Here is a 12,842-nt window from a genome sequence, read left to right as displayed (position 1 = left end):
TAGCATTCATTCAAAACCTTTTCAATATATATATGCAAACTATATTTTTAAATAAAGTAATACTACGTGTAAACTTTACAACTTGCTTTTTCACTTAACAATGTATACTACAGACATCTTTTCATTTCAGTTTACACTGATTCACCTCATTCTTTTTAAAGACTGCGTAGTATCCCATTGTGTAGATGAAACAAAATTTATTAAGCCCTCACTCCTGAGCCTGATACGCTCCTCTTTAAACTCAAGTCCCTGGGCTGAGAAGGTAAGACAGGGCAGAGGCTGAGGGCTGAAAATTACATGAGTATTTTCTACCTGACTGCTTCATTTCAGGCTCTGACCTCTTCCTGGCAACAGCACATTTGGCACAAACTTAAATATGCATGAAGCGAGACCAGTGAATTCATGGAAACCATGAGGGGAAGGATACCCTTCATCTTTCCATCAATACGTAAGGTTAAAATTGTCCAGTTTAAAATACAGCTGGCCAGGTAAGAATAAAGCCATGAGAATACTTAAACACTTCTGGTGAGCTGAGTCCTATTTCCAAACATTTAAGGCATCTCCACTCCAAGAAAAATATTTCACCAGTATGCTGGCCTTTAACAAATCCTGTAAGACAGGAGTGAAACAGGAACATCTGCATACTGACGTTAAGAACCAATTATTCCAAGAATGCTGGGCCTTTAACTGCGCAATGAACCCGAGCACCTTACCCTATAAGGTATAAGCTTATACCTTATACAGCGGACGACGGACATCGATGGGGCAGCTCTGAATGACTTCATCAACAACGTCCGAGATGGACTCCATAAAGTCTGGGTTGGCAAACTGATTTCACATAAATATAAAAGAAACATTACACATTTCTCTCAATAACCTTTTTAAAAAGTAACTAACAAATACAAAATGTACTATACCGTTAAAACCATCACACTGGAATGACTACGTCAAATGTTCATATGTCAGAAGAACCCAAGTGACTGTGCATGGGGTGATGGTGACACGTGCCCTCAGGAGATGACATGTGTGGGGTCAGCAAGGGGAAAACATCAAAGAGTAGCAAAAACAGACCAGCTCTGCATTAGGACACACGGTGAATCCTGCTGTCAGAGTGTGAAACGCGTGTGCATGATGTATGTGACATGTAATGAAAACGCCACGAATACACAATAAGTATACCACTTATGAATATTAACATCATGATAAAACTAGCCATGATATAAGAAAAAAACACAGTCAATGAAAGATCACACTGTGAACCTGAGCTAGAAGCCTGGGGAGGGTTCGGGGCGGGGGGGTGGCTTTTAAATGAAACAGTCAATATGGTAGCAATCATGTCACTGAGTAAACAGTCTTGGATTCAATTCTGTAAGTTAAATAAGTTAAAGTATAAATAATTCAACTTAAAAAAACTTTAAATACACTTTAAAAATCAAGGAAAGCTTTAACGTACTCAAGGGGAAGAAGGTAACATCCAGTTGCTCACCGGCTGTTCACTGGACGTTTTCGGTTTTATGTCTATTTTAAATCAGTAATATCAAAGGCATGATTATCAGATTATAGTGAGGCATACACTGTGTGCCACTTCCCTATACAAAATGGTCATACACATCTAAAAACAGGCAGCCGCTTGTAACCTACCTATCAAATGTAAACTGAATTAGGCAGAAAAATATACCAAAATACAAATAAAATCCACTTTATTTAAACCTTAAAATGTTGCCTCTTGATGACTGCTTCTGCAAAAGTAATAATAATTCTTTGTGACTATAGTTAAAATGATGATATCTGTAATTCCTAAAGCCCATCTAACTAATGGAAAGGTTAGTCCTCAGACAGAAGCTTTAACTAACTTGCAGCAGGGAACACAGCAGGACCAACTGTCTGGGGTTAAAAGCTGCAACTAGGATGGACCATCACCGAGGATGGAAAGGTTACATGTTACTCTACTCCCATACAAAGGCAGATTGCATTCGGTCCCCGGGATTAACTAGTTTTCATATTACTATGGATTAATTTCATTTCCATTATCTTCTATTGCTCTTAAAGCTTCTCCCTAATCACTCATTATCTCTAACGGAGAACCAAGTCTAAAGAGGGGCATCAGTCAAGCAGGCAACCTGCACAGGGGCTGTAAGAGCTGCAGAGGGTGCAGCGTGTATCCCAGCGTCCTCACGACAGGCGGCCTGAGAGCTGCTCGGGAAACCCCGCTGGGGACTCTCCGTACACACGTGAGGTGGCAGTATCGCTCCACATGTGCCACACCTCACACTCAAAAAGCTAACGTCTTACCTCCGGGTGAAAGAAAATCTCAGGGCCCAGGAACCTTTCGTAGCCAACATCTATGATGAACTTCTTCTGGTTGACTGCATTGATCCCCGTGTACTGTTTGATCCACTTCTGAGGATCCACATCATACTTGGCAAATTCCTTGACGATATCAGGGCAAATGTAACAGTATTTCTCCTGCAGACACACACACAGAGATGCCACCAGAGTCTGCCCTCTGACAAGTACCCAGCATCAAACACCCTGAAATGAGTCCCACACACACAACTCCAGTATGGACGTGAGGCCAAGCCTCACAGACTTTTCATGACTATGCTCTGGACTTGTAAATCTGCTTCCTTTGCAGCTCGGCTATGAACCTCAGCCTTACCCTATCAAATTTTGCTGCATATCATCTGAAGTGATGTCTAAAGGTATCCCTCTCCGCTTTCCTTATTCCTCCTGGGCCCCTACACAGCGCCTGGCCGGGCACACACCGCCATCCACCCTGCACCAGTAGACCGCATTCCCCACGATGAATGCGGTGGATCTCACCCCCATGCCTACCACGGCCCACCGGTGGGTCGTGAACCTGCTGTGCAGCCCGACACAGCACGGTCATCAGCTCCACGACAGTACTCACTGAGTGCCTAGGCACACGGGATGCGCAAGTGAACAAAACACACACAGACCCCTGCCCACTGGAGCATACGCTCTGGCTAAGTCAAGAGAGTAAAGTGACAGCCGTGATATGTAAGTAAGTGACACAGCACGCTAGAAGGCGGCAGGCTCTCATCTGTCCTGAGAGCTAACCTCAGCAGAGCAGCAGGTGGCACTTGGGTGGCAGATTCTGAAAGCAAGCTGCCTGTGGGCAAGGTGGGCTTTGCCCAACACCAGGCACACAGCTGGAGCTCAGTACACATTTTAGAAGGACCTCTGAAGGTCTTTTCATGATACTAAGTTTAAAGTTCCTGAGAATCCCTGAAACAGATCCTAATACCATCCTTGATATACTTTGTCGAATTATAAGCTACACAACCCTGCTCACTGACAACAGAGCGAGTCAGTCCACATGACTTTAAATCTACAGACTGGAGACAGAGACGTTACGTTGCCTCAAGAGGCCTGGTCAACTTCTTAGGGCACCTCAGCTGGCTCAACTGATGGCATGAAACGCCTCCTTGAAGCTGGACGGAGAGCAGCCCCGTCAGCCCGAAGTTCTGGACTCCCACTGCAAGGACAGTGTGTGCCAGAGCCCACCAGCCTCAGGCCCACCTGTGACCCTGGGAGTGACAGGATGCAGGGGCTCTAACCACCCTTTCCAGGATCTCCTCCATCACAGAGAGAAGTGAGGCGAGAACGAACAGCAGGGTCGGGGCAGCTCACCTGCGAGAACACAAGGAGTCTCTCGCACGCCCGACCTTCACTGCTGAGCGACACACTGTCAGGGCCGGACTGGGCCAGCTCCGGGCTCAGGGCCAGAACCGGACCCCAGAGAGCCAGCAAGTGAAGGAAATGCCTCCCGATCATCACACTCAGGGCTCTGCTCACCCCACGTCCACCCCGAGGGTCGGGTCCCATTTGTGAAAGAGGGCGTGGTGAGGGAACCTGGATCAGAGATCCAAATCTCTTTCCTTGAAGAAAGGCAAGGAGAGGAAGAGGGAAAGTTGGGGAAATATTTTATTCTAAAAAGGAAGTCTTATGTTGCTTCTATAACCTTCCCACCAGAAGGAAAGGACGGGCCCTGATGCCTTGGCTGGGCATTCGAGGTGCTCCCGTCCTGGGCACACGGGGCAGCAGGCCCCTCCTCACAGGAGCCCTGACCACTGCCAGTGTGCCTGGGCTCAAAACACCTCTGTTCACCAGGAGTGGCGGGTGAAACGCGGAAGTCCCGCCCCCGCCCCATGCTTCCTTTCCTTTTAGCCAGCCCGGTCCTGGGTGCTTAGTGCGAGGAAGCCAGGGAGCAGCGATGGGGGCGCAGGAGAACAGGCTAGACTCCCCTGCGGCTCAGAAGCTAAGTGTATGCTCAAGGCCATGTGTCGTCCCCACGTTTAAATTCTTCTCCAGAAGCAAACAAAACCCTTGCTCCTCATCTATATGAAGATCACGCTTGTATTACTAAGAATCTCTTGCATTTTGGCTTAAAAAAAACACAATAATTTGTCCTAATTTTGCAACCTGAAAAGAAAGCTCCTTTCAACAGGGTCTGTCAACTGCTACATACAGAGTCGTACAAAGACCAGACTGATGGATCGGGTCAAGCAGGCATTTTAAAAAGGAACAATGAGCCATTTTTCTTCTACTCTTACGGATTTAATTTTAAAACCTCCTGTAACTTTTCCGGCATGGTAATTACAGTCTGGAAACTACATGTGGATTCTGCTTTATGATCCCACCCTAGAACAGCATTACTCTGAACGGTAATTCACAGGGCACAGAACCACAGACTACAGGTACTGGGAGGTCAGCCAGTGTGAATACTGGCTGACCTCACAGGATTCCTAACGGTCGCTGCTGCTGCTGCCTGTTCCTTATTCTAGAAATGAACTTGAAGGGAGACGTGGGAGACACGTCCAGCTAACTGAAGGTTCTACCTGCTCAGGCGCCAATGAAACGATGCTGTACTGCGTAGGGCGCTCAATCCCAGCGATCGGGCTGTTCGCATGCGTAGCTGGAAGCTCCACAAGCATAAACAGATCGAGACCCACATTCGTGGGGAGTGGGGAGAAAGGAAGGTGAGGGCGGGGGGTCTCGGCAACACCTCTCTCACCCGCAAGCCAGCCCCATTTGCTCCTGCTCTTACCTTGATGGCTTTGGCAGTCTCCAGCGACTGCTCCGGAGGAATCCCCACCTCCCGCTCCCTCAGCAGCTGTTGCATGAAATACGTAATATCTCTCCCTGCGATAGGGATGTGTTTGATGCAGCTCCCAATGACATACCCTTCTGCCTAGGAAGAAGAGGAGACAGACGGTCTGTGAGCGACTCCAGGAGAGAAGGGCTCCCTGGGCGCTAAGTCAGTCTCCCGCCCCGCCCGCGTCACTGCATTTACTGAGTCCCCACTCTGTGCACAGCTCAGGCCTGGAAGTCTTTTCAAACGACCGCTGGCACAATTCCGTTAGTAGAACCGGAGATGCCCTGTAAGCCACCAAAATGATGTCTTCGTCAGGAATGTGAAGAGAAAAACCACATGAAATGGTTCATTTCCAAAAAGTACTGCCGTTTGTCAGAACAATGGATCATCATTTTTTTCTTCCTCTAACAGAAAGGAAGAAGTTTATCTATAAAATCATTAAAACGACTATAAATGGACCTGTATTTAAAAGTCAACAATTTGGTTAGCAGGCAGGACACGGCTTCTAACAACCTGGACTCAATCCGGTTCCACGTCTGTGGGCTGAGTGACCGTGGACACATCTGGCAACATGTTTCATCCTCAGTTCCTTCATCCATAATATGGGGCAAACGGGGTTTATAATACAGAATTCATGAAACAGAGTAAGTCCAGCTCACAGCGCTGTTTGGGACCAGCAGTTAGGTACTCAGTAAATGGTCCCGTTTACTGTACAAAGAGCGGCACTTGTTAGGAGTGATTCTGGCCAGTTCACCCAAATGCTCTGCCGTGTGAGACCACGCTGGGAGGAGCTGCGATCCTCTTGCTGGGCCGCCCCCTGCCAGCGCCAGGAAGGGAGCTACAGCTCTTTGCCCACCGCCCGCAGCTCGGCCCGAGGGCCCACACCTTTTAAAAGGAGGTATACACACACACACACCCCCCATATGTGCAGAAAATATGCCTGTAATATACATAAATAACTAGTAACAGGGCTCTCTGAGCAGGGGGCCTGGAGGAGGAAGATGAGAAGGAAGAGGAGGTCTGACTGTCCACTGTGTGTCCCGTTGCAGGCAGCTTCGATTCATCTTCAAAAAAGCAAACTTCAGGGGCTTCCCTGGTGGTGCAGTGGTTGAGAGTCCGCCTGCCGATGCAGGGGACACGGGTTCGTGCCCCGGTCCGGGAAGATCCCACATGCCGCGGAGCGGCTGGGCCCGCGAGCCATGGCCGCTGAGCCTGCGCGTCCGGAGCCTGTGCTCCGCAACGGGAGAGACCACAACAGTGAGAGGCCCGCGTACCGCAAAAAAAAAGAAAGCAAACTTCAAATAATTCATTTAAATAGTCCACTGGACCGAAAGAAAAATATAGACATTGTCTCTTGAACCTGAATTAGGAATAATTTCTCTAATATTTTGAAAATTAAAACCAAAAAGTGACACTGCAGAGCATTCTGCAAGTCAAAAGGAACAATCTCCCCTTCTTGGCTCTTAAATAAATTTTGAAAAACAAGAACCGATTTCTCTAAAGCATGAGCTGGGTAAAGCCGTCCACATCTTGTCACAGAACACAGAGCTCATCCTTCAGAGCAGTCGTGCACCACACCTACTGATACCCAAGCTGACAGCTCAGAACGTAAGCCAGGAAGGCCCTCCTGGTGATGTACCCCCGGTGATCAAGCAGAGCCCTGGAGACCCCGAATGACTGCTGACATCCTGATTGCAGAAATTTCCCAGCATGAATCCCAACTTGCCAGCACCGAAGACACTGGTTTTCTTCTTCTTTCTCACATACCTGAGTTTAAAGACTCTTGTTACCTTTGCTAAGTACAGTTACGGTTTCTAAAGTGGTATTTTAATTACAGAAGGGTTTTTTCCTTTAATCTGTCCCCTTACCTCCAGTCGGGGGAGGCCTACAGAAAGTGAAGCACTGAACACTCTGCTTACCACTGGGATAGCATGGGTGACCCCATCCCCACTGTCGATGACGATCCCCGTTAACGTACGTTCGCCCACTTGTCGCGAGGTCCAAGACGCTGCTAAGGCCAGCACTGCCTGCACCAAAGACACGGAGACCATCAGCATTCGGGGAAACTCTTCCCAAGGACTGCACCTGATTGTTCTCAGGTTCAATCAATAAGACTTTTCTTACGAGTAACTCTTTCCCTTCCCTATCCTCCATCTTCCCCCCAAAATTCAAATTCCAAATTGAACAACTAACACACAAATTTTGTATACTTCATCTGGAGGGGTCAAGTTTTCAATAAAATAAATCAAAGTTTTGCAAAGAAAAGCCGGAGAGAATCACCAGAGGCAATAGCCTGTGCTATCTCCCAAATTAATTTTCTATGCAACTCCTTCTCCTTTTTCTTAGAAGGGACTGGAATATGCAGAAGACATTTTAGGAGATACTTTTTAAAAATTTATTCCCCAAGATCCCAGTCAATTCCCTTATACAGGGTGGCAGATAAATAACGACATCCAAAACCAACAAAAATCCCCACACTAAGAACAAGTAGCTTCAAAGGAAGTCCTACAAGCTCATGGAACCACAGGAGCCCAAATCCCAAAGGCGGAACCCTCTAGAGACATATGTTTTGTTTTAAAAAGAACCATCATATCAATCTTGTCATCCAGAGAAGAATACATTAGATTCTAAAGCATGTAAAAAGACAAAAGCTGGACAAGCTCTATACCAGCAGTAAAAACATGAAGATATAAATCACAGAACATGGTCTGTACAGTGTTTGAGTTCAAACCTGAATGGGGTGGGCGTGGTGTGTGTGTGTACGGTGTGGAAAAGGAAGAACGCACAGCACAATCTTACAACAGAGGCCTTGAGAATCACCATTTCTTCCACTATTAGACAGTTAAGGTCATTTGGGAATCATAAAAATCACTTTGTTTTTACCTGAACTGCAATGTAGAGTCCTGGTACATTAAATGATTCAAACATAATTTCTGCAAGATATTCTCTGTTTTCTGGTGTGTTCAGTGGAGGTTCTGTCTGTAAGAAAACATTCACTGTATTTAGTGTTCACCCAAATTTCATGTAACTATATCAGAATCTTAAAAAAGTTAACCTAAAAGCATGTTATAATTAGGATGCTGTACAACTTCCTGATTTGACAGGTAGCGCACACCCAGAGCATCCTCTAAAGAAATTTGTACTTAAAGAAATTGTCTTAAAGAACTTTGGCTGCGGGGCTTAAAAGCTTTGACACAGGGCTTCCCTGGTGGCGCAGTGGTTGAGAATTCGCCTGCCAATGCAGGGGACATGGGATCGTGCCCCGGTCCGGGAAGATCCCACATGCCGCGGAGAGGCTGGGCCCGTGAGCCATGGCCACTGAGCCTGTGCGTCCGGAGCCTGTGCTCCGCAACGGGAGAGGCCACAACAGTGAGAGGCCCACGTACCACAAAAAAAAAAAAAAAAAAAAAGCTTTGACACAGCAGAGTAAAGCCCTCTCTGAACACTTCTGCTCTTATTAACCACCCCAAAACAGGAACAAGTTAGAGAAAAGTGAACTCTACCTTCAATAACATAACAGCCAAACACCCTGAAACTGAAGAGCCCGGCAGCAAGTTGCCAAGGGTAGTAATAACCCCACCAAGACGAGTGAGGATGCCAAGAGGGAACACCAGTGACTTCAGACCCCAGGCAAGCTACACAGGTCTCCAGAGGGAGGAAAAGCAGTGAGCCTTGCTTGGAAAAAGACCAGTTTGAGCAGAACAGCTGAGAAGCCTCCCTCCACAAGCCCCACCTGCCATCAGAGCACAGGCCGCAAGGTTAGACGAAGCATCTTTGCCATCAGCTGCGAGGCAGAAAAAGCTGGGCAGAAGCAGCTTCACCCAGACACCTTCCCCCGCCCGGCCTCAACTCACACACACACCCTGTCCAGGAAGAATTCCCCTCATTCAAACATGAGGAAAGAACACAAAGAAACCAGCCAAAGGCCATATAAAGACACTGAAAGAAAAAGAGAGGGAAGAGGGGAAAGTAACAGGAAAAACAAATGGCAGGCAAAAAAACATGTACCCAGAAAAATGTAAAAATACAGCAGATGAAAATCATGATAAAGACATTTCAAAAAATTCAAATATCTATTTTAAAATAATAACCATTATCAAATAGGAGGAAATTAACAGGATTACAGAAAGATAAAAAGAATAAATAAACCTGCTTTTTTGTCATTCAGCAATAGGTTGTGAACATTTTTCCATGTCAATAAATATGGTTATACATCACATATTTAAGCTGCAAAACAAAGAAAGAAAGAAAGAAAGAAAGAATAAATAAAAATTCTCTGGACCTTTTGGCAAAAACTCCCACATTACCCTTTGTTATAGACTGAGCTGTGTCTCCCAAAATACCTAAGTTGAAGCCCAACCCCCAGTGTGACCGCATCTGGGGACGAAGCCTCTGGGGAGGTAATCAAGGTTAAATGAGGTCATGGGGGAAGCCCTAATTCGAGAGGACCAATGTCTTTGTAAGAAAAGGAAGAGACACCAGAGAGCTCTCTCTCGCACACGCACAGAGGAAAGACCGCATGAGGACACAGCGGGAAGGCGGCCATCTGCACACCAGGAAGGAAGGTCTCACCAGAAACCAACCCTGACAGCACGCTGATCTCGGACCTAAAGCCTCCAGAACTGTGAGAAAACAAATGTCTGCTGGGTAAGCCACTCAGCCTGTGGGATTTTGTTATGCTTAGTTCGAGCACCTAAAACACCCTGAAAGGAAAAGTACAGCCAGCCTTGGCCATCAACACAGATACGTTTGTAGCACTGGGACACATGGGGCCACACTTACAGAGTCTTCAGGGCAGGAAGGTGTGACCCAAGAATTCTACATCTGGCCACACTGCCAATCAAGTATGTTGCAAAAACAAAGGACCTTTAAACATGTAAGAACTTGGGAGAATTTGGTTCCTATGAAGCCTTCATGAATTAACTATTAGAAGATAAGAATGCAGAAAGTATGGCCAAAGACTCACAGTGAGCAATTAATCCATTTAAGATGTAGGAATACAGATTCTTCTTTCCAGGGAATAACAGCTATAGAACAGAATGCAAACATTATAAATTAAAACAGCAGAACCAGCATCAAGTTGAGAGGTACAGATGGAAGGAGAGGTATAGATGGAAGGAGAGAATATAGACATTGATATCCTCGTACCATGGAATCAAAAGATAATTGTCTTCTTATAGAGTATCAGAGACATCAGTAAACCTAAAGTTGTAAATAGCAGAATAACTTTAGTAACATGATCCATCAAAAGCAGGTGACAGAGGAAGAAAGAAAAGGTAAGAAAATGTGGAAATGTACCAACCTGATCACTAAGCACAGTAGGAAGTATCACACCTAAACAAACACAGGTAAATATACAGAAAGGTAGTTACATTAAATAGTTTTAATGAATTATTATGAATTATTTTTATAAATAATAAGTCTTAGAATACTAATACATAAATAAAACATATTAAAACCAGAAAGCAAAGCATATAGTAGAACAGCTGAACTAAGGCCACACACACCTGTCGCACAGTGGCAGGCCACACCAGCCCGGTTAAAAGGAGAGCTTGTCCCACCTTCAATTTTACTAAGTCTAGAAAGCGATTTCCCGTCTCAGTGTGTAATGAGCACTGACCTCACAGGAGTCTAAATAAAGTGCTCGTGGCAGCACACAGCATGTGGTGAGTTACTGTTACTAAAATCATCAGCAAGTACCAGCGAGAAACTCACTAAAGACTAAAGTCTCTTAGCTAAGACCATGAAACAAAATCAAATTACATTCTCTAGGCAAGAAAAAACAAGGTGCCTCAGAGAGGTCCAAAGTCGGCGTTGCTTCCAAGATCAGAAAAAACCTTGGGACTTCCCTGGTTGTCCAGTGATTAGGACTCCATGCTCCCAACGCAGGCAGCCCGGGTTCGATCCCTAGTCAGAGAACTAGATCTCACGTGTGTGCCGCAACTAAGGAGCCCGCAAGCTGCAACTAAGGAGCCCACATGCCGCAACCAAGACCCGGCACAGCCAAATAAATAAATAAAATATTAAAAAAGAAAAAACCTAAATGCCCATCACTAGGAACTGATTAAACAAATTATGCCACATCCATAAAACGCTACACTTTGCAGCAATTAAAAAGGATGAGCTTTTTGCGTGCTGGTATGAAACAATCTCTATGATAAACAGTTAAGTGAAAAGAGAAAGGCATCTCCACACTTTACACATTCTTAAATGTTCTTCTGTATCAACGACTTTTTTATAAAAAATCAAGGTGTATGGGGGCGAGGAATAGGGAGCTGTTCAATGGGCAGAGCTTCAGTTCTGCAGGATGCGAAGGTTCTAGAGACCTGTCACACAACAATGAGAATACAGGTAACACTCTGAACTACACACTTAAAAAAGGTTAAGGGAGTAAATTTCATATGTTTTTAATCACAATTTTTAAAGGATTTACAATAAAAAACAAGGTTACCACCATATGTGTATTTCATTACCATTTTATAAAACAAGATTATGTATAATCCATATGCCTGCACACAATCATCTCTGGTTAAGAACCGGTAAAGGTGCTTTCCTCCAGGAAGGGGATCTGGGGGGCACCACAGAGCTGGGAAGGAGACACACGTGCACTGGAAATCCTTCTGCACCTTTTGAATTCTGTGCTGTGCATGTCATCGCTTCAAACAAATAAGCAAGTCTGGCTGTCAGCTCGCTGGGGCCTTTAGCTTAGACTCTTGTATAGCAATGATGGAAAGCTCAAACGCAGCACCCCAAGTTTTAATTACTGTGATTAGAATCAATATATAATATTCCCTGGATGGGAGAGAGAAAGCAATCTTAAGACATATGTGAGAAATAATAAAGTCATCAAAAGCAGATTGTAAATAAGGGATCTGAAAGTCACCCAACAACAACATAACTTATTTTAACATTCCTACCTCAGGGGGTTGAGATTAAATTTGTTAATACCTTAAAGCGCCCAGCACATAGCTGGCACTGTGTTATGATTACTATTTTAGATTTCTTGCATTTAAAGCACATGAATAATAGCTGCACCTTCCAACAGTACTGGCTACAATGTATTTCCTTAAAGCACCTCCTGTCCATCTGAAAAAGAGGCCTAATAACTACCCCCTCCCAGGGTTGTTGGTGGGATTAAATAAATGAGTGAATAGATGTAAATACTTGGTGAGGGGAGGGGCAGGGCACATAGCAAGCGCTGAATAAATGTCAGCTATACCATCAATAATGTAATTCACACCAGAAGAAATTATATATATTAGCTACAGAGATCTATAAAATCTTTTCTCACCATGAAGAGAAATGCAAGCACCTTAATAAGTTAACTTTAGAAACAAAGCATTTAAACTGAGCAGAGGGGAAAAAAGGATCAAGAGAGAAAGACTAAAAAGGCATGAAAAGTGTGAGCACAGTCGAGGAACATTTCTTCCCCACTGGCTAAGAGCTGCCTATTTGGTTTGAAGCAAAAAGTGAGCCTACAGGAGACATTCCAAGCAAGAAGTAGATTGACCCTGGCTCCTGGATTCTTCCGGGTTTAAGTCCAGTGTCAAATGAAGTTCCAAATATAACCCAAATGGATGAAAATTATGTATAAACATCAAAGGAAAACAGGTTTACTACATAAAAACTTACAGATTCGAAAACATAATCTACAAAGGGAAAAAAAATCTGCTCCTGACAAAAGCTTCCTATTATAAGGAAGAGTTCACAGTATAAACAAAGT

At 44.9% G+C, this 12,842-nt stretch overlaps 1 protein-coding gene across 16 annotated transcripts in view; it reads right to left on the bottom strand.

Annotated features, from left to right (window-relative positions):
- The window catches only part of ACTR3B (actin related protein 3B), a 103,145-nt gene that overhangs the window by 54,231 nt on the left and 36,072 nt on the right, over positions 1-12,842 (bottom strand). For 9 of the 16 annotated variants that reach the window (XR_002175396.3, XR_004528218.2, XM_019930279.2 and 6 more), the window contains 5 exons: positions 8,003-8,098; positions 7,039-7,146; positions 5,072-5,215; positions 2,293-2,466; positions 736-828 (listed from right to left, as the gene is read on the bottom strand). Coding sequence is in view for 14 of the 16 variants with exons in the window: in XM_019930279.2 (XP_019785838.1) it covers positions 736-828; positions 2,293-2,466; positions 5,072-5,215; positions 7,039-7,146; positions 8,003-8,098 (615 nt within the window). In the remaining 2 variants the exon portion in view is untranslated. The other 7 variants (XM_019930287.3, XM_019930290.3, XM_033863540.2 and 4 more) reach the window with 6 other exon arrangements.

This window comes from Tursiops truncatus, chromosome 9 (assembly GCF_011762595.2).
Source record: "Tursiops truncatus isolate mTurTru1 chromosome 9, mTurTru1.mat.Y, whole genome shotgun sequence".
Taxonomy (NCBI): Eukaryota; Metazoa; Chordata; class Mammalia; order Artiodactyla; family Delphinidae; genus Tursiops; species Tursiops truncatus.
Note: the sequence above shows the minus strand (reverse complement) of the source record. Positions and strands in the feature narration are given on the sequence as shown.